We start from the raw sequence: 25,139 nt of genomic DNA, 5'->3' as shown, positions 1-25,139 counted from the left end.
CTTTCACTCTGCACGATTGTGTCCTCATGTTTGTGTGCGTTCGTCCCACAGGTGCTATGTCGTCTGGGCTGCGTCTGGAGGACTCTCCCTTCTATGACTTCCTGTCTCCTGGCCCGTCTCCCCTGAGTCCTCCCGGCCAATCAATGGGCTCGGTGGGCGATGGCTGGCCGCCCCGTGCCAACTCTCCCCCACCCCATGGAAACACTGTCACCTGGCCCCCAGGTACACTTGCTTTCAAACGTACAAACAAGCAGAACAAAATGTTTGCATTGAACACTGCTAATCACTCTATCTGTGTGTGTCTGCAGAGTTCCGGCCCGGGGAGCCTTGGAAAGGTTACCCCAACATTGACCCTGAGACTGACCCTTATGTGACCCCCGGCAGTGTCATCAACAACCTCTCCATCAACACCGTCCGCGACACAGACCACCTCAGGGACAGGAACAACGGTAGGTCTCACACACACGGCCGGACATAAACACAAAATGCTGTCTAACACACTCTCACAGACATTAACCCTTGTTTTTGTTTCCCAGGGCCATCCTCATCACTGAACACCACGATGCCTTCTAACAGTGCCTGGTCATCCATTCGTGCCTCCAGCCACAGCGGTTCCCTCACCAGTACAGCACAAAGCACTTCAGGTAGGAGCTCCTGTTTGTAATTCAGCAGTGGCCATCTCGTCCTCTTTCCTCCATCTCTCAAGCCAGATAATCTTGACCGGAGGATGTAAAAAGGTTTCACTTTGTCTTCTCTGTCCTTGCAGCCAGACCCAGTGAGTCAAAGTGGTCTCCAGGCGGCGGTTCTGTGTCCAACTCCTCCCTGGCCCATGAGCTGTGGAAGGTCCCCCTGCCTCCCAAGGCGCTGTCTGTGGCAGCCCCCTCCAGACCACCACCCGGCCTCACCAGCCAGAAGCCCAGCTCTGCCTCCTCCGGCTGGGACAGCTCTGCCCTGAGGCTGGGAGGGTGGGGCTCCTCTGAGTCCAAATACACACCTGGTGAGAGCAGAGGGAGATGCACATGCTGCACTACCTGTGGAGATAACTGGGATTTGTTCAGGTTTTTATCTTTATTCTGAGATAAAATGATTGTGACTCAACACTGTGTGCCTTGGCAGGTTCCAGTTGGGGCGACAGCAGCAGCTCAGGGAGAACCCAATGGCTTGTTCTGAAAAATCTCACACCTCAGGTACCTGCATGTACATAAATATAACATCTGTGTTTCTTGTCATTCTATATAGAGTTTTAACATTTTTTAAATAAATTGATTTAAGCTACAGATTGTTCTCAACACCTTAATCTATAGCTTCCACCCAGCACAATCAGAATCAGCCAAATCAAAGAAGCTCTGTGATTGGATGTTTCTTGCTAACTGCTGCCTTTCAGTTTGTTTATGTACACAAGCTTGGACTTTTTTTCAAAGAACCGGGCGTTTAGTGACATGGCTCTGTTAATATTTTGGACTGATGATTCGGCACGCAGAGGCATGTGAGCTATGTAACGCTGTCTGTTTATGGCACTTGTACTTCTGGAACTTAAGGGTCAGGGAGGTGAAATAGCTCTTCCTGAGTGTTTGTGTCAGTTCATATTTAGCAAACTGAACTGTTCGGGGAAATGTTTGTGCATGACGTGTGTCAGCAGTCGCTTAACAAATGTTTATCCCTTGTCTGTGTGTGTGTCTGTTTATCTCACAGATTGACGGCTCTACCCTGAGGACTTTGTGCATGCAGCACGGCCCTCTGATCACATTCCACCTCAACCTGCCGCATGGTAATGCCGTGGTATGCTACAGCTCCAAGGATGAGGCCGCCAAGGCCCAGAAGAGCCTGCACATGTAAGGACGTCTGGTGCACACGCACACACACACACACACGTGCGCGCGCACACACACACACACAGGGGTTACTACAGTGCATGTAAAGACATTTGCTGATTTCTCTGCAAACTCTGCTGAGTCTCTGGTGTCTTGAGTTTACAAAAACATCCTGATAGTGGATGTCTTGACGCACTCTCTCACAAACACTGTCTTATCTGTCATCCCTCTGCAGGTGTGTTTTGGGGAACACTACTATTCTGGCTGAGTTTGCCAGCGAGGAGGAAATCAACCGTTTCTTTGCACAAGGGCAGTCATTGGCCACTCCCTCCTCTGGCTGGCAGACCATTGGCTCGTCTCAGAGTAGAATGGATCAGTCTCACCCCTTTCCCAGCCGCGCTCCTGAACCTAACCAGTGGAACAGCAGCGATCTTCACAGCTCCTCCCTCTGGGGCGGGCCCAACTATTCCAGTAGCCTGTGGGGGAGCCCCAGTGGCACCGAGGCGGGGAGGATCAGCAGCCCGTCTCCAATCAGCTCCTTCCTCCCGGTGGATCACTTGACAGGTGGAGGGGACTCCATGTGAACCGCCTGCCAATCAAACAGGCCAGGGGAAGGGTCAGTAGAGAATTATCAATAATAATCAGCAGAAGAAAATGATAAAAAAAAAAGTAGTTATAAACGCAATGGCACTAGATGGACTCTTTCTCACTTACAAGATATTCAACATAACGGGGTCTCCCCTGTGGAAAACAAGTTACGTTTCTCTCTCTGCACATATGTCCACTTTGTTTTAGCCCAAAAACATATCAGTCGGAATACTTGAATCATGCAGGCCAATTCTATAATGTGAACGGATGGATATTTGCTTCCAGGTAGTGCTCTTTCAGACCGAAAAAAGCTTCAATCGAGCTCATTATTATATATATATATTTTTTGTTTCATTCGTCATGTTTATTTGAATTCCAATTCTTTTCATTTTTAACGTTTTCTTTTTGTTTTCTTTTTTTTTTTGCATTTGTTTGCTGACAATGTTGGAGTATGAGCTTTTTTAACTTTGCACTGAATGTGGTTTTTTCTCAGTATATATAATCTGCAATATAGAGGGAGCAGCCAGTTTTTCCAGTGTAGCTGTTTACTCATTGAGGTCCTTACCGTATGTGTGTATGCGTGTGCACGCGCACATGTGTGTGCAAGTACTTTGTGTGTGTGCGTGTGATTGCGAGTGTGAATGAGTATGTGTGCGCTCCTCTCTGCCTTGGCACGCCTACCTTACTGCGTTGTCGTGGAGTTCAAGATCAACAGATAGTTAAAGAAGAATAAAAGCTGACTTAGGAGGATTATCTGGTGATAGTAAAAGTGACATTAAAAAGTATTGCACCAATTTTGTTTGAAAACTAAAGAACGTTGAGCTCTGCAGTGCAAAGGACTGTAGCCGCAGCTGGGACTAGCAAGCCCCGCCCACCCTAGTGTAGGGGGCGGGGTCTATCTAGCAAGCCCTCCCGTCGGCCCCCTCGTGGGCCTGGGGAGGGGGAACAGCACTTTCAGAATAGGCTTTCAATGTTTTGGAGGTGCCACACTGCAACCTCTTGTTTACAAGACTTAGGAGGCGGAACGTGTGTTCATTCTTCATTTTAAAGAGAAGATGGAATAAAATAGAAAATACTCAAAAAAAAAAAAAAAAAAGATTAAAAAAACGTAAAAAATGTATAAAACAAATAGAAAAACAGCAAAAAAAATTTAAACTCTTATTGAGGATGAAGACGATGCTTTGTAACTCTGGGAATTCGGATCAGTGTTTTTGGCCATGGCGTTGGTTATTTGAACTATTCCTCTTTGTCTGCTAAATAACCAGCAATGGTTCTCAGGAAATCAAGCCAGTTTTCCCCCCCTTGTAGGTGAATTAAAAAAAAACTACTACTCCTTGTAGGAAAGGAAAATCCAACTTCTAGCACTGAAACTATGTATAGGTCTGTAAGTTTTTTTTCTCTGCCAAATAACTGCTTTAAGCTGGAGAAGCTCAACACACTGCTTTCAATATGCTGTCTTTTGGGGGGGGGTTCTAATGTGGGGAGGTGGAGGACGGGCTGTAGAAATCCCAACATCCCTCTCTCCTCCTCTTCCTCCTCTCCTCCAGTCCTCCACTCCACTGATGTAGAAATCAAAAGTGGGGAGTGTGTATCGTGTGGATGTGTGACTGTCAGTGGAAAATGTTCTGTCTCGTCAGACTTATAAACCAAGAGAAAGGCGAATCTGTATCTATGCATACTGTAGCCTCTCACACGGCCTACCGAGAGGCGTTTTTTTGTTTTTTTTTCCTGTTTCTTTCGTTTCCCGTGTCTCAAAATGTTTTAAATGTTTCATTAAGTACAACAAAAATGCGAAATATTAACTTGCTTCTTTTTTTTTTTTTAATCACTCTCATTGCCACAAATGGTGTTTTGAAAAAAGGAAAGAAGAAAAACTTTGAAAATCTTGTTTTGGTTGAAGATACTATTTTAACAGTGCAAAAGTCGTCCACATTTCATTGCCTTGATCCTAATTGTGTCCGAAGATGCAACAACAAGTCAAGTGGCTTCTACCTGTTTACAAATAGAATATGATTGTATTGTTGTACTGTTTGTTTGTTTTTGTTTTCCTTTGGGTGGGGTGGGGGTACTCATCTGAAGTTCCTGACCTGATGAATGGTGTGTATTGCGTGTGTGTGTGTGCGTGTTGGGGTGCTCCATACTGGCAGATGTATGAGTTCCACTGCTGGAGGGGAAGATGTGGGGTCATGGGAAGGGGGAGGGAGGGCGTCGCGGTCGTGTGTGAGAACAGCGTGAATGTAAATCCACCAATAGTGTTTGTCGACAAAATACACGTGTGAATAATTGATTCACCTACCTACCAGTGATTGTTTAGTTACTATGATGCACAATATCCGGGGAAAAACAAAAGCTTCAGAGAGAGTGTGAACGAGAAGTCAGCATTAGCGAAGCCATGGACCTTAATTTCTTTTCTTCATCGTGTAATTATTCTGTGTTAAGCCTGTTGAGTGTGCGTGTGTGTGTGTGTTTCCCCCCTCCAATATAGGTTTTAATTTCAGAAGTACTCGACGTGTTGGCTTTAGTTGTGTTTTTAAGTTTAGCCGTAAATATTTAACAACTTCAAAGCATACGTAGTGAGGCAGAACCTTGAGTATTAGCCAGACTTGACAGTGGTGTGTGCCAGTATTGAACTGCTCTCTACCAAATAATTCAAAAGATTAGTTTACTTAATTCCAGATCTCTTTGCTTAAACTATATATATATATATCTCTTATTTGTATTTTTTTTTTGTCTTGTTTAACAAATGTTATCGAGTGGAACATCTGAACCATATTTGTCCTTTGTTTCTGAGTTAACTTAATTTGACAAATTGAACTGAGGCGCGTTGGATTTTGCACTTGGGTGGGTTAGAGGAGAGGACGGATGGACGGGCGGCATGACGGTGCTGTAGTCTGGATTTTCAGCTCTGTCTGAGGAAGAAGGTTTATCTGTGAGAGTATTGCGACAGGGTAAAGTATGTGTGTGTCTGTGTGTCTGTGTTCTCAACCCGAGTGGAAGTCGTGTGTGTTTGCTGTGACTAGAGAAGATGGTGCTTTGTTGGCCCCAGTGAGGGAGCAACAGAAGAGGGAGGAGGATGTCGCCGTCCTCCTCCAGGTTTACCTCTCTGTTCACTGGGCCGGCCGGTCAGAGCGGCGATGTCGCTTCGCCGCCTGCGCTGAGCCAGAATGTAGCTGCAAACGGTTTAAAAGTATAAGCGACGGCCGGAGCCTTGATCTGCCTTCTTCCCAGCGCGCGGAAAAAATCAAGTAAAGCAACCACTGCTCGTCATGTTTGTATCCAAATAAGTATTCAACTACTGTTGTGGCCGTGCCCGCTCGTCATGTGACCCTTTGGTGGCTGTTGCCGCGGAGTTGCTCGCGTCTGTAGCTTGACTGAAACGAGGCGAGGCTTCTTGTTGGCCCGTAGTGACTCAAGCGAGGGGATGTGGCTTTGATTGGCTGGTTCTTCCTGGCTTTTCAGGGACACAGAGTTGCACTTGCCTCTTTGCTGGCTCATCCAGGATCAGCTCTCCCTCTCCAACTCCTAAGCTTAACCAGAGGGGAGGAAACGCAAAACTGACAGGAGGTCTGGGGCAGGTGGACTCTAAATAGTCTAGATTCCCTTTACGCTCTTGCTGAAATTATTTTACACTTCGTTCATTCTGATTTTTGTCGATGCTTCTCTCCGAGTGCTGATCTGGGGGCGGTTTTGTTCCCTCCTCAGTATCTTTACCTTAACCATTAGTGGCACAGGAACTGACCCCTGATCAGCAGCTCAGGAGGCAGCGTTGCTCTGCTGTCAGAGAAGGGACAAGCAACGTCTGTAAAACGCCTCTCATTGATGTTGATGTTACTGTTTTAGTTTCCAGCTTGATTGCGCTCTGTTTCTGTCTTGTCCAATCTACTGTTTGCATGTGAGTGCGTGTTTTGTGGGAAGATGCAAAAACCCTGTCTCGTACTGTGTGTGTGTGTTTGAACACATTATCATGCCAAATCGAGGAGGAAGGGTGAGAGGGAAGGAAAGGGATTGATTTTTTTTTTTTTTTTTTTCCTGTTGTGTCGTGTGTGTGTGCGTGTGTTGTGTGTGTTTGTGTATTTAAAAGCTGGACAATGTTAAATGCTTGAAGAAAAAATGTCATTTGCAAAAGGATGATGTGAGGAAATCCTTTTCAGTAAGTGAAAACCACCATGAGCAATGTACAATCCCCAGGGCTGCCAAGCAGCTTCCCGACAGGGCCAGACAAGGGGAGGGAAGAGAGAAGGAAGGAAGGAAGGAAGGAAGGAAAGAGGGTAGGAGAGGAGGGAAGCTGGCTGGTGATACTCTACTACTTTTTAATGTTTAAGAAAAATAATGTGACTCTTTGTTTTTCTCTTGACTTAACTATCCTGTGAGCAAATGCTATATTATATCATAACACACACCCAACGGCTCCTAATGTCGATCAAAAGAGCTAAGGCTATTTTGACACAAAAAAACAAACAAAAAAACAAACAAAAAAAAAAACAAAAGAAAAAACAAAAACTGTGAGAATCTGCTGTCTTTTTTGTCATTTTACATTTACTATGAATACACACAAACAAACCCTGAAAAGCTTTAGTCTAACCAGCACAAAGATGTGGGCGGGGTGGGTGGGGTACCGGGGTGGGGGGCGGGCTACAGTACAGAGGGAGGGGGGGTGTCGCTCAGAGAGACTATGCAGTGGAGTGTTGAACCCAGGCTTCCATGTCCACCTTGGGTTTTTTGCTTTCTTTAAAAAACAAAACAAAAAAAAAAATCCCAAAAACTTTTTCAAAACACAGCTGAGATGGGATTCCCAATAATATTCCTCAAACATGTCGTGCCATCGTTGAATCGTACTACTACTAATAATAATAATAAAAACTGAAAAAACCTTTATTACCTAGCAACCGTCGGGCCAGTTGTAGCAGGAGAGGAGGACAGGTTTAAGATTTGCAACGTTCATTTGTTTCTTCTCACAGCTCGTCTCCTCGATACGCCGAGGGGAGTGAGGCCGGTGAAACTGCAAATTTTACACAACTACAATGTTTTTTATAGAGATTCTATCAATCCACAGTGTGTAGTTGGATCACCTGTAAACCTATTATGCACATTGCTTTGGGAGACTGTTGAAACTATATATAATATATATATATGAGAATATAAACGTACAGTGTCTATAATCAAGGAGAGGAAGTTTTCCTCTCTGACAAACAAAACAGGAAGTACCTTTTTATTTTCAAACGTCTTCCTTGGGTCATCAAAGGATTTTATCTTAAACTTTTGGGGGAAACTGCACTTTTTGAAGGACAATCTTTATTTGTATGGGTATAAAAATTGACAAAAACGAAGTCGCCTGATATTACAAGGTATAGAAAACCAACTCCAGTGTGCTCTAAATGAATGTCTCCTCTGATGCTGTCTATTCGTTTGGTTTCATTTAATCTTTTTATTCTCCTTCCTTTGTTGCTTGGTTTGTTCTGTATTTTTTTTCCTCTTATTTTTCTGGATTTTAGTGCTCTTAAGAGAATCTGTACTAAGGTGTAGAGTAGTAGGTAGTAGGTCTTCTGTTGGCTGTACTCGTATACTGATTACTGTTTGTAACCCTCTGGCTCCTGCAGCCGTCATACAAAGCTGTAAAACTTGGGTACAACCCTCAATAAAAGACTAACAGTGACTTAGTGGTTGCCTCCAGGAGTCTTTCTTTCTCTTCATCTGGTTATTGGTTAAAAGTTAAATCTGTAACATCTGACAATTTAAATCTAATTTCTGTTTAAAAAATTCTGATGTGCGATTTCGTTATATTATTCTCTGCCATCTGAACTTTGTCACGTTCATCATGTTTTACTGTGTAGAGGATCGACAGCCATTTGACAAGTTTTCTAGAAAAGATGAAAAATAACTGAGATCTTAACTTGTTAAACTAAAAAGTAACTTATAACCACAGTTGTCAGAAAGTGGAGTACTGAGATGACGTATTGGTATGAAGTACCTCATATCTCCAAGTACAGTACTTTAGTAAATGTACATAGTAACTTTCCAGCCCAACGTATAATGAACACAGTGGATCCTCCTCAGTTTTTTAGCACACGCCTCTCCGGTCACATGGAAATGAACACCACAGCAGATGCAAACAGAATTATACACTGTGTGTCTTTATTGATCTACTCATGAGAAATAATACATTGGAACCACAGGGTGGAGCTGGAAGAAGACAAACCTGTGATGACACCTTTTTTAATATTTTGTTTTATCTCCAAGCTCCCAAAGCACGTTTACTTAAATAGTCGAACACAAGACACGGCAGCCAACAATGCCGCTATGGACAGAAGAGCCGAAGGGAGGAAGTGGAAAATGGTTTGGTGTCCATCTGCTTCACGAGTACTTCCTGTGGGGTCACACTGGGGTCAACCTCTCTGGAAGAAACATATATCAATGAGTGATGACACATAACAGAATACAGTGTGTGTGATTGAGATGGTGATGAGGCAGAAGAGCATGGCGGACAGAGACTCACGTGTGTGGTGAGCTGTAGAACAGATTATTCATAAACGTCCTTCTTGTCTGCGATATACTGTACAATCTCGTCAGGACTCATCAGCTTCTCTGCTTCTGCGTCAGGGATCTCAAAGCCTGCACAAAAACACACAGTAAAAGATCCCGTTATCAGCCGAAAGTTACACTCGAACACACCACAGAGGTCATCGCCACTGCTCCACCTGGTCCCATGAACACCACGTATCTCCAGATTTGGTGATTCCTCATTTATCAGATACAGTTAAGGATTAAGTATTCTCATTAAGAAAAAAAAACAAACAAATAATTTATCCATAACAGAGATGACAGAAATATGTCCCTTCAAATTGACCACGTAAAATAACTCTTTATATGTCAATGGGCTGTATCAGCTGCAGCGTTTATAGTTACTGTGCCACTCACAGTGCACGCGCACACACACAGAAACACACTGGTCTGCACTCTCAACACACTGTAGTTCCTGAAACTTTATAACCTACAAACTCAATTTACACCATAAAATCTCCTTATTACATTTTTCATCTCCCCCCCACATGCTTTCCTCACAGCTCTGAGAGCTGCTGCTGCTTGCTCACCCTAACCCTCACTCAACCATCTGCTCCTCACTTCCTCCCGCCCCTCAACCAATCACAGACGCTCCATTGTGCTGATGAGTGACATTAATAAATAGTGACAGATAGCCACATCCTTGCAGCATCCTTTCAAATGACAGTTTTTTCTACTTAGGATCCATTACACCAAAAGAGGACTGCAAGAAATCTGATCCATTTGAGCATCACTCTCCTCCAAATCTAAGATTTCTTCTTTGCTGGTCTGATGGCTGAACTCTACATGTGCAATATTGTGCAGCCCTGACAGACAAGCAGCTACAAGTACAAGCTGGCCTGCTGACAGACACTCACCAAACTCATCCTCCATGGCCATGATGATCTCCACCTGGTCCAGACTGTCCAGACCCAGGTCTTTCATGAAGTGGGAGGTCGTCTGCAGCTGTGGAGCAGAACGTAATACAAGGGTCACAAATGTAATTTTCCACAATTATGATCTGAATGTGATTCATGAATATTCCAAACAAGTACTGATGAACATTCATACAATTTAAGTTTCTCATTAGCAGCAACACTCAAATTCACATGCAACCTGTAATGTCCATCGTACACTGATAGTTTCTTTGCTCGTCAGTGCTCGCTCTCACCTTCTCAGGGTTGATCTTGTCGTAGAGCTTGAGGACATACATGACGCGATCTTTGATGCTCTCTATGGTGAGGGGAGGCAGGTCTCCATACTGTCGGCACAACACACCCACTGAGGGCATCTGAAGAGGAAGACAAAGAGGTGGAGAGGGTCAGGAGCAGGGACGATGAGGTGGACAGAGGTCATGGAAATGTGTAGTGATAATTCAGAAAGAGACACCAGCTCATGACCGAGCTTGAAGCTATTTAGGCGAACTTCCCATCTGTGGGTCATAATATTAGAAACACTAACTGCTAACAGGCTGTAGCTCAAGAGTGCTTGTTAAACACTATTCAGGAACAGGAGGATCCCAAGCGTACATGATGGACAAATAATTCAATTAATAACAATAAATTGGTTAAACTACTGTAACACTCTTTCCTGTGGACAATCAACAGGATGTTTTCATCTGCCTACACATATAAGCACAGTCTGTCTTCATCCTTATTGTGGGCAACTTGCCATCACAGTATCACTGAATAAATCGCTAAGTCATTATTAAGCTAACAACATCACACGTCATAAAAATAATTACACGACACAGCAATGGTTTATAGTTCAAAACACCATGCTTATTTGGCCATGAATCAATAGCTGTTTCTTGGCTAGAATTGGCTCTATGTTAGAAGGCGCTTGGGTTGTGTTTAGGCATCCATGTGGGTTCAGGCTGCAGGTGTAAAAGCGGCAACAACATAAATGAACTCACCAAACTTGCTAACTAGCTAGCTAGCCAACAGGCAAAACATGGCCGTTGTGTAATAAAAAAAATATGACGTTAGAGGCTTTCAGGGCTTTCAGTCGGGATATCACCCCAACAGATTTTCACACATGGTAAAATAAACTGCTTGCATGCCACCATGAACTTTCAGCAGGCTGGGTTTGCCTGACAGTTTTGAAAGACGTCGGTAGGTCACAGCAGCGAACGCTAGGCCACGACTCTTCAATGTTACGGGAGACTCACCTGACTCTGGCCGAGCCACCGCGTCCTCCGGCTGTCTGCGGCGAAGGAGAGAGGTCGATGGATAGCTGCTGCTGGGACGGCAGCGGCTCTGACTGCCAGACTGCCGGAGGTAAGCCTCAGCGAGGGCCGGGCGAGCGAGCGGACACAGTGCTGCAGGACACGGGCCGCCATGACGGAGAAAAGTGACTGGTAGTTCCCAGCGTGCAATGCGAAGAAGAAACGGAGTCAAGGGCTCCGCGGTACGCATGCGCACAACACAAGCTGTGTATTTATTTCGCGTATTTTTGATTTATTTATGCTTTTTACAATGTCATTTACGAAATATACAATGCAAATATACACAATTATAAACATTTGCTTTTATAAATGGTAAAATATGAAAGTTAAGGAGCAAGGAATCAGCTCAGGTAAGACCAATCAATCACAGAATAATATTAGTGAAGAGAAGTTTTAAAAATTAAATGACCTGAGGGAGCAGATAAATTCAACACTTTATACACACCCCGACTATTAAACGCAACAAGTGAGATAAAACAAATGCCAATGAAGTGTTCCTTTTGTTTGGCTTAAGAAAAACCATCGATGATTTGACACGCAACTTGTTTCGTCTGAAAATCCATTCAACTGAGACGGCAGAGGAGGAGAAGCTGAAACGAGACGCCAGAGTAGAGAGCAGAAATAGATAGATGCGTTAGTTATTATTACTCAATTATCCCCGTTGTCTTCAACATTTTACCAAATTCCCAGCCATGGAGTTGTCTGAAATACTGTACAACAAAGCGGAGTACATTGAGACGGTAATGTGTTTGATTATACGCCGCTGTTAGCTAGCTAGTCGCTTGCTATTTGGCTAACTGAGGCTGAACGGGGCGTTGGGCGTTGGATAGCTAAAATCGTCGTTTGCGCTCAGTCTAGATAGACAATAAAGGCACAAAAGACACTTCAGTACAATTCTTAACCATTTCTGTTGTTTGATTTCAGGCTTCTGGCAACAAAGTTAGCAGACAGTCAGTGCTGTGTGGGAGTCAAAACATCGTCCTCAATGGCAAAGTAAGGAAAACACACCTGCCTGCCACTGGGTTGCACAGCTTTCTGTCAGGGTTTAAACTGTGTGTGTGTGTTTGTTCTGTCCTCCAGACGATTGTCATGAATGACTGCATCATCAGAGGCGACCTGGCTAATGTCAGGGTGGGCAGACACTGCGTGGTGAAGAGCCGGAGCGTCATTCGACCACCTTTCAAAAAGTTCAGCAAAGGGTAAACCATCGTTTTCTTACCTCTAACACTGAAGCTACAGCTGGCCCAACCTGACGAAATCAGATATTATAATGAAATTAATATTATGCCGATATTTTTTCACTCGAAAGAAAGAAATTAAACTCAAATTCTCTGATTCCAGTTTCTTAAATGTGGATATTTTCTAGTTACTTTACTCCTCCATGACAGTGAATTGACTATCTTTGGGTTGTGGTCAAAACAAGACATCTGAGGACGTCATTGTGGGCTTTTGGAAACACTGATCGACACTTCACCATTTTCTGACATTTTATACACCAAACAATTAATCGATGAATTGAGAAAATAATGGACAGATTAATGATGGTGGAAATAATCATTAGTTGCTGCCCAAAAATCAATATTGTGATGATAGCTTGCGCATGACTGGTGCAGCTGTCAGACAGTAGATGTAATCTCTGGGAACAATACAGTATTCCAATAAGTGTCAGTACTGTATCAATACATCACACAATTGTAAGGCTGCAACTAACGTTTTCATTATCAATCTGATTATTTTCACTTCAAGTGTGAGAAAATACTGCAAACTGCTTTTCACGTCTCAGACAAAAGTGACATATTCAGATGTCATATTTTGTCCAAACAACAGTATGAAACAAAAGCTCAGAAAATGACTGAAACAATTGATTTTCAAAAGAGCAGATTGATTTTCTGTCAGCTGACTTATCAATCAATCGTACAGAGTACTGTACGACAAATATTCTGACCACCTGGCTGCATTTGCGTCAGGGAATAACAGACAGAACTATAGATTTACTTTGTGTCTTTAATTTCCTGGTTGCTGTGCCTGAACTTCATCTCTCTCTCCACCCTCACTGTCTTCCTCCAGAGTGGCGTTCTTCCCGCTACACATCGGAGACCACGTCTTCATTGAGGAGGACTGCGTGGTCAATGCTGCACAGATCGGTTCCTATGTCCACATTGGCAAGAACTGTGTCATAGTGAGTGGGATGAGCACACACACACACACACACACACGCTGAAACAAGCGAGGACATAAACAGAGGCTCTGTCTCCTCTGGTCTGTGGTGAAACAGTCACATGGGAGTCATGTTGAGATGAGCTGAACACAGCAGCAAAGCACCGGCTTTGAGCACAGACGCAGACCTGTGAGATGAAACACGTTCAGTGATTAAAAAATGTCTAAAATTCTGTTGCAATTGAGCCGTTATTCTGTTCAAAGTATTTGATACAATCCAAGGAAATGTATTCAAAGTTGTGCAGATGGATAACAAAACTGTAACAGGGTCCCTGATCAGCACAAGACCCTTCTTTACACTCTATGTATGCTTGTTGTGATATTGTCCACCATCCATGGTTTATCATTGTGTAATAAGCAGAGAGAAGAAAACACTTGGAGTCAGCTGAAGTGTTTGACTTGTTGCAGATGTTTAACTAGCTTTGCTTTCATTTGCGTGTTGTGTTCAGGGTCGACGCTGTGTGCTGAAGGACTGCTGCAAGATCCTAGACAACACCGTGCTCCCTCCTGAGACTGTGGTGCCGCCTTTTACCGTCTTCTCTGGATGCCCAGGTCAGAAACACAACAGACACACACCCTTTGTAACTCTCTCCTTCACTTCCTGTTCATCTAACATGTCCTCTGCCTGTGTGTCTTTCTCGCTCTCAGGTCTGTTTTCAGGAGAGCTCCCAGAGTGCACGCAGGACCTGATGATTGATGTAACCAAGAGTTACTACCAGAAGTTCCTGCCCCTCAGCCAGATCTGAGTCCTGCCCCAAAACCCTCTGCAGGATCCGCACCCTTCCCAGCCTGCTCCAGGCCGGGCTCCCTCTTCAGACTGAAATGCACTCTGAGATCTCACCTTCTGCTCCCAGAGGCCCAGAGTTTCTTTGCCCAAAGGAAAAACATTTGGTCCAATTAGGAGCCCTTACACGATTCTAAATTAGTTAATAAATTCTATTAGAGCTGCAGAAAGCTTCAAATTGCAGTGAAAAGTCTTTTAAATCCAGAAATCCTCTAAGGCACACTTATGTTTACTATCCCAGCCAGTCTGAGATGCCTTCAAGGGCACAGATAAAAATCCTCAATCTGCAGCACTCACTTTTAGATATTTTTTGGGTTTTGATTTTCTATAGTAGTATGTTGGCGTAGTCTGGTCGGTGTGCTGTGGAGAAACTCGAGGACCTCGGTTGCGGCTAGCTTCGCTCTGACAGCAGCTGTAGGTGAAGATGAGGAGGTGGAGGAGCTATCAGAGGGAGGTGAACGGTGGAGGCGTTTGAAGAATGTGGAAACAGCTTGTAAAATACCACCCATGGACCAAAGCAATAGCTACAACAGATGTTTGATGGAGGATGATGGCTGTACATGATCATTATTCATGTCCACAGTAGAACACTTATTCACAATTGGTGAAGTTGTCTTGTTTTAATCTATCATTGTACTTTGATTTTGAACAATGTTTGCTTTCTCCTTTGTTGGCTTATGTAATTTGTCATGAAGCTTATTTAATACTGTTTGGATTTTTGAAAGTTGAACGTGTCTGTGTGCAGGACAGCCCACTCTGCTCTGCACAGAGCCAACATCTAAAATAATGCACCAATTCAATAAATACAAGTAAACACGTGCAGCATATGGACTCAGCTCTGTCCTGTGTCCTACACTACAAACTGTTCCCCACTTCATCGTCCACTTACTTTGCAAGCTTTATTTATTTTTGTCTGACTCCACAATAACAGCTTCAGAGGATTTATCTTGGATCATAATGTATGATCACTGATAGTGTTTTAACAGACAACTGAACGCAAACATAACTTCTAGCATCTTTACGCTAGGAGCTAGCACCTTTAAAAGTGCCCTGAGTTTTCTTGAAGATAAATTAAAGTTATGTTAGCATTAAAAACGCGTGGTTTGTATTCTTGAAATCGAACAATGCCATTTTTTCCTCAAAGTTTCAATCTTGCATTGTTTACATCCACCCAATATTTCCCCAAGCACTTTGCATGCAAATCTTTCAAATGCTGCCGTCTAGCACCACCTAGTGGCCAACAGCAGAGCTTCATTCTAAGAGAAATACCCATCCTCTTCTAACCATGGCATCCTTGAGCCTTCAATAGCTCATTGCAGAAATCAAGTGTCTGAAAACTCAGACAGCAGAGCTCAGAAAATGCCAGACCTCCTTCAGTGACAGTTCCGCCATGTTTTAAATGTATCTCAGGTATTTGCTTTGATCCATGTGTTATGTGGATGAACCTGCAGCACAAGTCCTGGAGTTCACAAAATATACACTTGCGAACGCAGCAAGGAATAAAAACAAACATTCGGCTTCCTGACTTGTTCATTTACTGTTAACTGATTACTCGAGCAAAAGCTCAAGACGGCAGGTTAAGAGAAAAAGGCCTGTGGGGCGACTAAAGAAAACCAAACTCTCCATTTTATTCATTTTTTAATGAAACATAGTCCATCCAATTGCAACTCAATGGTTTTATTTCTTTCACAATGTGAACCACATATATCATACCAACAATTAATGTTAAGTATATAGATTAGCCATTTATTACTTTTTAAACAAATAAGTATCAAGAAACAGCTGATAATAGTGTTGGCTCCAGAGACACGTGGCATGAGTCAGCCTTTTGAAACAACGCGGATGAAGGCCAGTGACCGGCTCAGGCAAAGAAAAGAAGAGAGAGAAAAAAAAAGAGCCCCCTCTAATATAACCAGGCTAATCAATGGGCGTCAATGCTGCAGGTTTGGGTTGGAAAGACGGCACAATCCTGCTCTTTAGTCCAGATTTGTTTGGGGGGGGGGGGGGACAACTATTTTCTGATGTTCTGAATTTTAGATTATTTTTCCTGTCGGCAGACACTTCACATCTTCCCTTTAACTGACATGTTGTCATGCAACAGAAACACAGGGAGCTTACGACGACTCATCTGTAGCTAAATGCGCCATTTGGTTTCAGCCATGAATGCTACTAATGCCAACGTGGAGTGCTCGACACAAAACAGTGAGGAAAGTGTCTGGAGAAAGAAAAACAACCAAAATATTCTACGCATTCCTCTGACTTAATGAAGAGCCCGTGGACAGGCCGCCAGGTCAACCCTGAACACCATGGTCCACCAAGAGCCCTCTGTAGGGTCCCAGAGTCTGAGACTGGGATGGACTCTAAATGTGATGTTTAGGGAGAAGTTCCTATTCAAGAAACACGGATCCTTCCTATGTTACATATTCATCAGCTCTGTGAAAGCTGAAGCTAACCAGAACTTACAAGACCAAGACACTGCTTGCTTTTTTCAGTTTTTTTTCAGTTTTTTTCTCTCTTTTTTTGTTTTTTTTGTTTTTGCAAAAGATACATTTTTAAACCACTTACCAGCCCCCGCTCACAATAATCAGAGGCTCCCTATCAGCAATCAAATCTCCCTTTCCCAATACGAGGTTTTATGCTTTCATCAAATTCAGTGGTTTCACATGTATGCAGGAACAGACTCCTAAATGCGTAACTCTCGGTTCATTCTGATAGAATTATAATGAATCTGGTTATAATTCTGGTTCTTTTCTTTCACTGACAAGCCAGTAATTGCGTATGAATATAAAAGCCGACCTATAACATAAAAATGAAATCTGTGACCAAAATGTAACAGAAGTTAAAAACTGGCATGATTTACACAACAAAAGAAAACTCACTTTCCAGGTCATACAGGTGAAGGGGAGTGAACAAGTCAACAAAAGTGTGGAAAAGGAGGAGGAAACACTAACATCCCACGAGTCAGCTACGGCCGGTGCGATGGGTGAAGCCGACGGGTTTAAGCCCCAGCCAACCCACTCACAACTGACTGTATCACTACTACAGCAGGGCATCACTGGAACTACTGGATTTCAGAACTAGACAACTCAAGATTTTTTTTTAATCATTCACACTTTGTTAGCTTCCTATGCTAAATGCAAGCATATTCCAACAATTTGAGTTTATTACACCCACAAACAAGTTTAGATTTAACTCCAATAATCTTTCATTAAGACCCAAAAATAAGCCAAATATCAGTACCAGTTACGTTACCTACTGCTAACTGCTAAATATACCCGTTTCTGACTCGTGTGATATCAGCGTCTCCTATTGACTCCTTTATAGAAGGATGGAAGGCAACGACCATATTAAGAACAAAACAAGCCCCAAGTTGCATCATCCTGTACCACGTAAAATCAAACCCAGCCACGTCTTATTAATGCACACAGCCCTAATACGAAAAGCAGACATTGTCCCAACGCCCAATCCAACACTCTGGCCAAATTATCTCGTGCCTTGTGTGCACTGGCTGGCAGGTTTGCTGGGTCTGTTGAGAAACGCTACCTTTAAAGAACATTTCTGTGATTTACCCTCTTTAGAGCACCGATTATCTTCCGATAAGTTAAATCAATTGTCAGACGGGGAAGGACTCAGAGCCTCTGAATACAAGCAGAGCTCATGCGCAGAAACGCTCCACCGCTTCATTATTTTCTAAGCACCAACCAGTAAGTAATGTGTGGACCTGTTTAGGTTGGACAAGGCTACAACTGGGATACAATGGAAGAGCCGATTTGTTTGCATGAGTTAGAGGTGAAAGCTAAGTGCAAAAATCCTTATTGCAGCTCATCAGAATAATCACAAGATCACATAAAAACAGCAGCTGCTTTCATAATAAGACTAGGGTAAAGGGGGAGAGGGTGCCGCAGTCGGCAAACGGGCTGTCTGAGAAGCTGTATACACAAAAAATAAAATAAAATAAAAAGTTTTCCTTTCCATTATCCTCAACAACAAAAAAAATTAACAAGGTGGAGAAAGAATGCAAAATTAACTTGGCTATCACTGCTGCAAACAGTGGCAACAAACCTAGAATTTTAACACTGGTGGTTGAAGAATTAAAAACAAAAAAGGGCAAAGGGCTGATCTAAATCAAGCCACGGTTGAAGCTCAGAAGTTAGCAGAGAATAAGGTCAAAATGTCCAAACATCGATGGCCTGCTACTGGTGGTTAAATGCCGTCTAACTAGTAGCCAGAGAAATGTAACTGGTTCCAAGCGGCAGGTGAGGCAGGATGATGCCACAGATGTACTCCTACTGAACCACGTAGCTCCACCACTGACAGGCGACATCAATCGAGAGCTGCGATGACGACGTAACAGAAAGAGCAGGTGGTGGTTGTCTGACCCAGAGGAGAGTCTCTGACAGAGTTGGGTCCGACATTTGGCGAGCATCTTGATTCACTGAGTGAGACGATTTGATCATGGCCCTCACTTCCTTATTAAGGTGGTGGGTGAGGATGGGTGAGGTTAAGGGAGGGAAGGGCACAAACGTGTCAAGGATCAAGTGGCTTTTACTTGTCAAGCAGCTGAGTGCATTCTCACTTTGACAACTGTCTGCATCCCAGGATGAGTTGGTGGCTTCCTTCGTTGTCTCCTTTTCTCCTTTCCAGGGCAGTCATGACCGAGGAGTGCGAGATGTCGCCCAGCCCTCCCGGTCACTCACTCACTCACTCACTCACTCACTCACTCACTCACTCACTCACTCACTCACTCACTCACTCACTCACTCACTCACCAAGTGTTTGGTGAATTGTAGTAATAATGTAAGGAAAGGAGACAAGGAACAGAATTCATTCAACGTCTGAATCATCCGAGCTCAGAGCTTCAGTCCTTATTTTCGTTTTCAGCCCGGGTTCTTTTGCACAGCCAGGCATCCGAATGTCTGTCTGTCTGTCTGTCTGTCCATCGGCCCGTCTGCACATCGGTCCCACAGAAGCCCATCCATCCCCCTCTCCTAGCCTTGGCTTTGAAGGCTCCCCCCATCCTCCTCACACACATAGACAGGCAGCAGATCAGATCATCCTGTTGCGTTTGTGTGTAGGGGAGTCTGTGATGACATCACTACACTGGGTGGAGTTTCGTTTCCTGGTTCCTCCCCCTCCAGAGGCAGAGCCTGTAGAGTCCAGATGAAGTGCCATCTCCTCTGAGATGAAAGTGTTCAGGTCGACGTCTTGGAGCCCATTACGCCTGCTGCGACACACCGGCCCCGAGCCGGAAGAACCACCTCCACCAGCACCACCTCCGTTACTGCTGCTCCCGCTCACGTGTGTGGGAGACCCTGGAGCACCAGAGCGCACACTGATACTTGCCATGGCTCCGCTCAGACCTGTGGACGGAGGAGATCGGACAGAGAGGAGAGAGCAGCAACAGACAAGTGGCATCACTGGATGGAGAAACAAGACAAATAAACAAGCGATTTCATAGAAAGCTTGACATCCTATATAAAAAAATGTCTTTAAAAAACAGCATGTTGCAATATAACAATAAGTTTAGGAGCAGCTGCTACCACCTGTCTCCATTATTTACTGACTATATGTACAGTCATGCCTTTCTGTATTTCATGTCTTTTCAGTATAACAACAGTGAATTACAAACAAGCAAGCACATCAGGGATGCATCAAGCAATACTCAACAAGATATTTGTATGAATCTGATAAAGTGGTGCTGACACACCAGGGCAGAAAGATGGTATGTGCATCTTCCCAGGGAGAATGTTTACAGGCATGGGCAGTGCTTTTCCATGTCAGTGATCAAAGCCGGCATGTATTTATTTTAGACCTTATTTAAAGATGTTACAGGCATGTCACTTTTCTCTCTGTGACGAGACATAACCAATTAGGGGCTATCAAAATGTGTGGCTAGCGTAGACATTGAGAAGGACACGGCAAGTAAACAGTTCTTTGACAGGGCTTCATTTGTCAAAGTCACTGGCTCAGGCTGTATTTCAGTGTCCGTTTCTGCCTCTATTTTGAGTTTGAGAAGGGGACGGGGTTCAGGTTCAAGCTTCTTCAGAGTGGTATCGTTAGGATGTTTACCATGAAACAACATAGAAAGCAGCAATCTCACAAACACACGGATCATCCCTTTATGCCAAAGCTTTAACATAACTGAACAAAATGACTTCAACAGTGATAAAAAAAAAACCAAATTAAAAAATGCACAGCTGCACAAAGATTTCTGTTCACAACAGTGCCTGTGACCTTAGGTGACAGGTGTCACTTCAAAGCACAATGTGGTACAACAATTAAGAAGCAATTTCTATTGCCCAATTTTAAGAATGAAAAGCTGTCTCAATGAACAAGTACAGTATGTACTGGACTCCTGACACAACTTTCTCATTTGGAATACAACAGACAAAAGGACTTTCACACTAAAAAAAAGTTTGTGTTGCCATACGGAACAAAAATCTGTGATACTGATTGCCTGAGAGATGCATGGAGACAGTTGAAAGAAATGTGATTTGTCCTTGTAAATGAAAATACTGTTTTGGTCCCAACAGGAGACACACTGAAACCTCCAGCCGCAGACCAAACTTGTGTGTCTGTAACCTAAACCACGAAATTCCTAACATCATCCACCCCAACCTCAGCTACACCCTAAAATGGCCCCTTCAAAACGTGACAATCTTTAGATAAAATTCTGAATATTCAACTGCGCTGGCAGCAAGACAGAAACGCCAACATACTGTAATGAATTACAAACAGAAGCAGCTGCATAGTTAAAATCCAGATTATGAAAACAAAACTTGGCTTTTGGTTTAGTGAGAGGTTACCACTCTCTCTGTCTCACACACACAAGGGGCTAACAACATGAGGCCCTTTTCACCGCTGGCCAGTACTTACACAACTTTGCAAAACATACCCTTATCTCTAAGCCACATGTGGCAGAGTATGGTGGCTGAAGGACAAGTATGCTTTCTGAGACAGACAGACAGACAGACAGACAGACAGACAGACAGACAGACAGACAGACAGACAGACAGAGTGTGTGTGTGTGTGTGTGTGTGTGTTATACTTTGTTTCATATACATATAAAATATTTTATCTCACATCCACTGTACAGCATGTTTCCAAGGAACCGTAAATCTATTACATTTGTGGAATGAGTAGGTAGCACCCACACTGTGTGTCTGTGAGCATGCCCACACACAAAAACAGATATGCAACATCAGAAGCCTTTAAGACCAGCAGTACCACTGATTTTCTAATAATGCACCTGTCTCTTGGACTGTAAATCAAGTTTCTGATTAGGTGGCTAGAATGACGACTGGTGTGTACGCTGTGAGCCAGGCTTGCAAATAGGTATCCTCACCATGCAGTGCTATGGCCTCTCTGAAGGGCTGGAGGTCTGCTTCCACAGATGAGCCGGTCTCAGCTGGTGAATTAGCCCGGCTGGGGGCCACCATGGCCAGCCGAGGGTTGGCCCTGCTACTCCTGTGTGGTGGTGCTTTTCCGCACAGAAAGCTGATAAGATCCTCCCTACGAATGGTTCTCCTGCGCTTTTTCACCCAGGCCAACATGTCCTGCAGTTCAGCACAAGAGTGATTCATCCATCAGTTTGCCATGGTTTGATTTCAGGGAGGCGTAATATCACAACTTGAGACTGGAGGTGCCTCACAAAAGGTAACAGAGGAACAAGACTCACCTTATTGCGCCGTTGGTGGCCTATCTGGATGCCCCGATCGAAGCTTCTCTGATGGGCCTCCACACTCTCTGTTATGATATCATAAAAATACCAATCACTGTTCATCATCATCTATTCCGAAGCCAAACAAATGTGAATGGAACTTTTAGCAGTGACCCACATGACTGGCCAATCAACAGCAAATTACTCACAGAAGTTGCCAACTACTCATCACTTGCTAGCGCTTCTCTACTTTGGCGTCTTTTGCCCATTTTTTGGGAGGCAGACTGCTAAAATCAGGAGTCAATTCCAGGCCGGGCTTGTTGTTACTACAACAAACCACCTCTGTTTCACTGGTGAATTCTTGACATTGTTGTGAACAAGTTCAAAAATGCAGTCCATTTTGTTTTTGTTTACCCAACAATGAACACTGCAATACTGTGTCTTTCACCGACATAGAAAAACCTACAAGCCCTCTGACAGACTGATCAATATGGAGCTGATAAGAGTGAAAATGACCAAGTCTGTTTACCACTGGCTGGATGAGCCTGTCAACTAAAACATGTTTACATTTACAAGTACAATGACTGCCGACTGCAGCCTATACAGATGGGATAAAGAAACACAAGTACTGTAGATGTAGTAGTTGGCAGAGCAATAAATCACACTCAAAGGCACATGGATGGAGAGAAGAGGGATGTGGTTAGATACCTTTGTAGAGGTTGGTAACTGCTGTGGCAGAGTTCTGAAATGGCACCCACAGTGAGAGGCCCTGCTGATGACATACTCTGTCTGTGGGAGGAAAGAGGGAAATATGTTTGGGTTCAACACTTGACAATAGTCAGCATTTTGAAAGCAAGCTCTCTTGATTAATGTGACCAAAGGACAACAAAACACCTGAGAGGCACAACAGCTGAGTGATTGCGGGACTGAAGATCGTTTTCATTCGCCATTTTGTCTTGCATCTACATTTGAACGAACAGGGTTTGGCATAAAAATAACTGTCAGCCAGCGCTAGATGGCCAGCTTGGCAGCAGCTTGTTAAGCAAGAAAGCACCGACACACCAACTTAACTGCCCTCTCAGCAGTAAAGTTGCAAAGCCGTGTCAAACATGTCCACGCCAAACATGGATAGACTTCACAAGTCCAGCTCTGTGAATTTGGACAGGAATTTGTTGTGTCTGAGAACACTACGGCCATAGCAGATTGTAGACAAACCATTATTTCCATAGCGAACCAATACTATCCTCGCCATTTTGTGATTATAACGCTGGCTACGCGTTGCTAAACAAACTATTCACTCAGCAGCAAACCGGGCGTTTAAAAGCAAGTGTACACTTCTGTGCTGTTAACTTTGTATCTTTACGGCACATTTCAAACGCTAATCGCGTCTGGCATAACAGATGGTTACACTGACAGCACACAACAGACTGTCATCTGGGAATGTCGCGTAGCTACGATTGTTGTTACCATCGCCATTTTGTAACTAGCCTGGCTAACGTTACGTTAGCTATCCGCTACTGTCTAACTTGGCGTCAACACGCTCTCTTATTGGCAAAGAAATTCATGTTAACTTAAGATACTTTAATTACGTCTGTCAAACCAGACACGGTTGTTTAACAATCGAAACAGATGTTATAACATCGGATTTGAGTTCATAACTAATTTTTGTCACTGGCTAACGCGAGCTAGCTAAATTTAGCATTGCAAAATCAGCTGTAAACGTTACCCAGTAGTGGACAGCGAGTTTGCTAGCGAGCTAGCTAGCACTGTACAGATACTGCCGCTAACGTTAGTTCACAGTAACGCCCGGTAACTAGCCAGATTGCTAATCACCAAGCCAAAGGTGTAGTGGCAATGTAAGTATCGTTAGACGAACAAGCAAACAGAAAGCGCTGGCTTGAACCTTTGTATAACTGTGCCACGGCAGTGGCGGAGTTCTGGAAGAGATGCCACAGTTTATCCTGGTCATTGTCGGCCTCCTCCTCGCTCGGCTCCCTTTGCTCCGCTTCGGCCAAGCACTGCCGCTCCCATTTTGAGAACCAGTGCTCGGGTCCGTGTTCCTGTATCTCCGAGTCTCCGTCTTCCTTCTTCTCCTCCATTTAATGCACCAAAACTCGATGAAAATTTCCCTTCAATGTGTCAAATGATTATTATCTGGGCACTGTATGAAAGATTACGTGAGCAAATTCATGTATACTCTTAGCTTTTCACTATTTCGCACTACAATATAACGTTGCTCCCTCTAGCTACTCTCTGTGAAGATAAGCTTGGCTAACTATTTTTCCAGGTTGCCAACGTCGGCATATATACAACGCAGACTACCGTGTTATGCGTTTAATCCCACCCATCATATTAGTTGTCGACAGCAATTGGCGACACAGGCACTGCAGGGTGGGCTTTAGGTATTTTCTCAGAATTTCATTGGCTGTTTGACACTTCCGTCACAGTATTGACACAAAAGAACCTCAGTGAAAATATCCCATTACTGAAGCTTGCAAGAGAGTGCAAGTTTTGCAATGAAAATTGCTGCAAGAATAAGAAAAATGAAGACGGTAATAGCATAATGTGGTCTAATATATGTTTTGAAAAAAGCCTCATAAATGAAGTGCATCATCATTATTCTAATATTATGTGATCTTATTTATCGCCTCCTCTAATTACTTCAAAATGAACATGCGTGAAAGGGACTGTACGTATCATACAAACTTCTAACTTTGGACAACAGAAAAATTACCCGATTATATTAGGGGATGCACATGAACACTGTACATGTTCATATATGACTCGTATGAGATAATCCATCCATCCGAAGAGTTCTTGGTAGGCTGGACGGAAAAAAAATCCAAATGGTTTAATAGTAAACATTACTAAACATAACATAAGACGAGATACACGAGAGTGTGTCTGTAATTATAAAATGCCCAACTGCAACCCTGGACGGTGTATACTTCGGTCTAAGGCCAAGTCCGACTGTAGTACTAGTGCATTGTTCCAGCAGGTGGCGCTATTTACTCAGGGTCTGAACGCTCGTTAGTTCCAGCCATGAAAAGTGTGAACAGCACTGCAGATATGGACCAGCTGAGTATTAGTATGGACGCTGCCTTGATAGAGGGATAATTCATTTTCGGACTTTTGCTGTCCTGCACAATGGTAAAATTAAATATGAGTTGGTGGCGTTTTGCAAGTTGTTGTAACTGATATACAGTATTGCACCACAGTTTGTATTGCCGCAATTATCAATATTATAATCTTTACTAGATTTTTATATGTGCAGGATACATGCGGCGCTTTACTAGGAAAAAAAAGAGTTGAAAT

General features: G+C 43.6%; 4 protein-coding genes across 5 annotated transcripts in view; 2 read left to right on the top strand and 2 right to left on the bottom strand.

Moving 5' to 3' along the window:
- Positions 1 to 3,478, top strand: part of LOC139343338 (trinucleotide repeat-containing gene 6A protein-like) — a 34,393-nt gene extending 30,915 nt beyond the window's left edge. For both annotated transcript variants that reach the window (XM_070980926.1, XM_070980925.1), the window contains 7 exons: positions 52 to 222; positions 309 to 449; positions 537 to 644; positions 767 to 997; positions 1,117 to 1,187; positions 1,693 to 1,832; positions 2,047 to 3,478. In XM_070980926.1, coding sequence (XP_070837027.1) covers positions 52 to 222; positions 309 to 449; positions 537 to 644; positions 767 to 997; positions 1,117 to 1,187; positions 1,693 to 1,832; positions 2,047 to 2,395 — 1,211 coding nt within the window. In that variant the 3' untranslated portion in view covers positions 2,396 to 3,478. The remainder of the gene's footprint in view (positions 1 to 51; positions 223 to 308; positions 450 to 536; positions 645 to 766; positions 998 to 1,116; positions 1,188 to 1,692; positions 1,833 to 2,046) is intronic.
- Positions 3,479 to 8,514: 5,036 nt separating this feature from the next.
- On the bottom strand, positions 8,515 to 11,302 carry ndufab1b (NADH:ubiquinone oxidoreductase subunit AB1b). The gene is made up of 5 exons (XM_070981295.1): positions 11,107 to 11,302; positions 10,108 to 10,227; positions 9,815 to 9,902; positions 8,893 to 9,008; positions 8,515 to 8,791 (listed from the first exon to the last, which is right to left on the bottom strand). The coding sequence occupies exons 1-4, from the start codon at positions 11,275 to 11,277 to the stop codon at positions 8,917 to 8,919; spliced, it is 471 nt and encodes a 156-aa protein (XP_070837396.1). The 5' UTR covers positions 11,278 to 11,302; the 3' UTR covers positions 8,515 to 8,791; positions 8,893 to 8,916.
- Positions 11,303 to 11,712: 410 nt separating this feature from the next.
- On the top strand, positions 11,713 to 15,684 carry dctn5 (dynactin 5). Its single transcript, XM_070982032.1, has 6 exons — positions 11,713 to 11,903; positions 12,088 to 12,156; positions 12,244 to 12,362; positions 13,231 to 13,342; positions 13,830 to 13,932; positions 14,029 to 15,684. Exons 1-6 carry the CDS (start codon positions 11,856 to 11,858, stop codon positions 14,124 to 14,126), a joined length of 549 nt encoding a protein of 182 aa, XP_070838133.1. The 5' UTR covers positions 11,713 to 11,855; the 3' UTR covers positions 14,127 to 15,684.
- A 466-nt stretch (positions 15,685 to 16,150) lies between these two features.
- Positions 16,151 to 24,152, bottom strand: hapstr1a (HUWE1 associated protein modifying stress responses a). The gene is made up of 5 exons (XM_070981142.1): positions 23,728 to 24,152; positions 22,533 to 22,613; positions 21,843 to 21,910; positions 21,510 to 21,720; positions 16,151 to 19,524 (listed from the first exon to the last, which is right to left on the bottom strand). Exons 1-5 carry the CDS (start codon positions 23,921 to 23,923, stop codon positions 19,211 to 19,213), a joined length of 870 nt encoding a protein of 289 aa, XP_070837243.1. The 5' UTR covers positions 23,924 to 24,152; the 3' UTR covers positions 16,151 to 19,210.
- Positions 24,153 to 25,139: the final 987 nt, after the last annotated feature.

The sequence above is a fragment of the Chaetodon trifascialis genome, chromosome 15 (assembly GCF_039877785.1).
Source record: "Chaetodon trifascialis isolate fChaTrf1 chromosome 15, fChaTrf1.hap1, whole genome shotgun sequence".
In the NCBI taxonomy this organism is placed as follows: Eukaryota; Metazoa; Chordata; class Actinopteri; order Chaetodontiformes; family Chaetodontidae; genus Chaetodon; species Chaetodon trifascialis.
This window is presented reverse-complemented; position numbering and strand designations above follow the sequence as displayed.

Bases quoted from the DNA above. Each gene is read 5' to 3' on its own strand.
- dctn5 (XM_070982032.1), top strand. From the start codon at position 11,856: ATGGAGTTGTCTGAAATACTGTACAACAAAGCGGAGTACATTGAGACG. The intron at 11,904-12,087 runs GTAATGTGTTTG...GTTTGATTTCAG, and splicing joins AAGCGGAGTACATTGAGACG to GCTTCTGGCAACAAAGTTAG. The intron at 12,157-12,243 runs GTAAGGAAAACA...TCTGTCCTCCAG, and splicing joins ACATCGTCCTCAATGGCAAA to ACGATTGTCATGAATGACTG.
- ndufab1b (XM_070981295.1), bottom strand. From the start codon at position 11,277: ATGGCGGCCCGTGTCCTGCAGCACTGTGTCCGCTCGCTCGCCCGGCCC. The intron at 9,903-10,107 runs GTGAGAGCGAGC...TCTGCTCCACAG, and splicing joins ACAAGATCAACCCTGAGAAG to CTGCAGACGACCTCCCACTT. The intron at 9,009-9,814 runs GTGAGTGTCTGT...GTTTTTGTGCAG, and splicing joins GGCCATGGAGGATGAGTTTG to GCTTTGAGATCCCTGACGCA.
- hapstr1a (XM_070981142.1), bottom strand. From the start codon at position 23,923: ATGGAGGAGAAGAAGGAAGACGGAGACTCGGAGATACAGGAACACGGA. The intron at 21,721-21,842 runs GTGAGTCTTGTT...GCTGAACTGCAG, and splicing joins GCCACCAACGGCGCAATAAG to GACATGTTGGCCTGGGTGAA. The intron at 19,525-21,509 runs GTGAGGATACCT...CTCCGTCCACAG, and splicing joins AGAGGCCATAGCACTGCATG to GTCTGAGCGGAGCCATGGCA.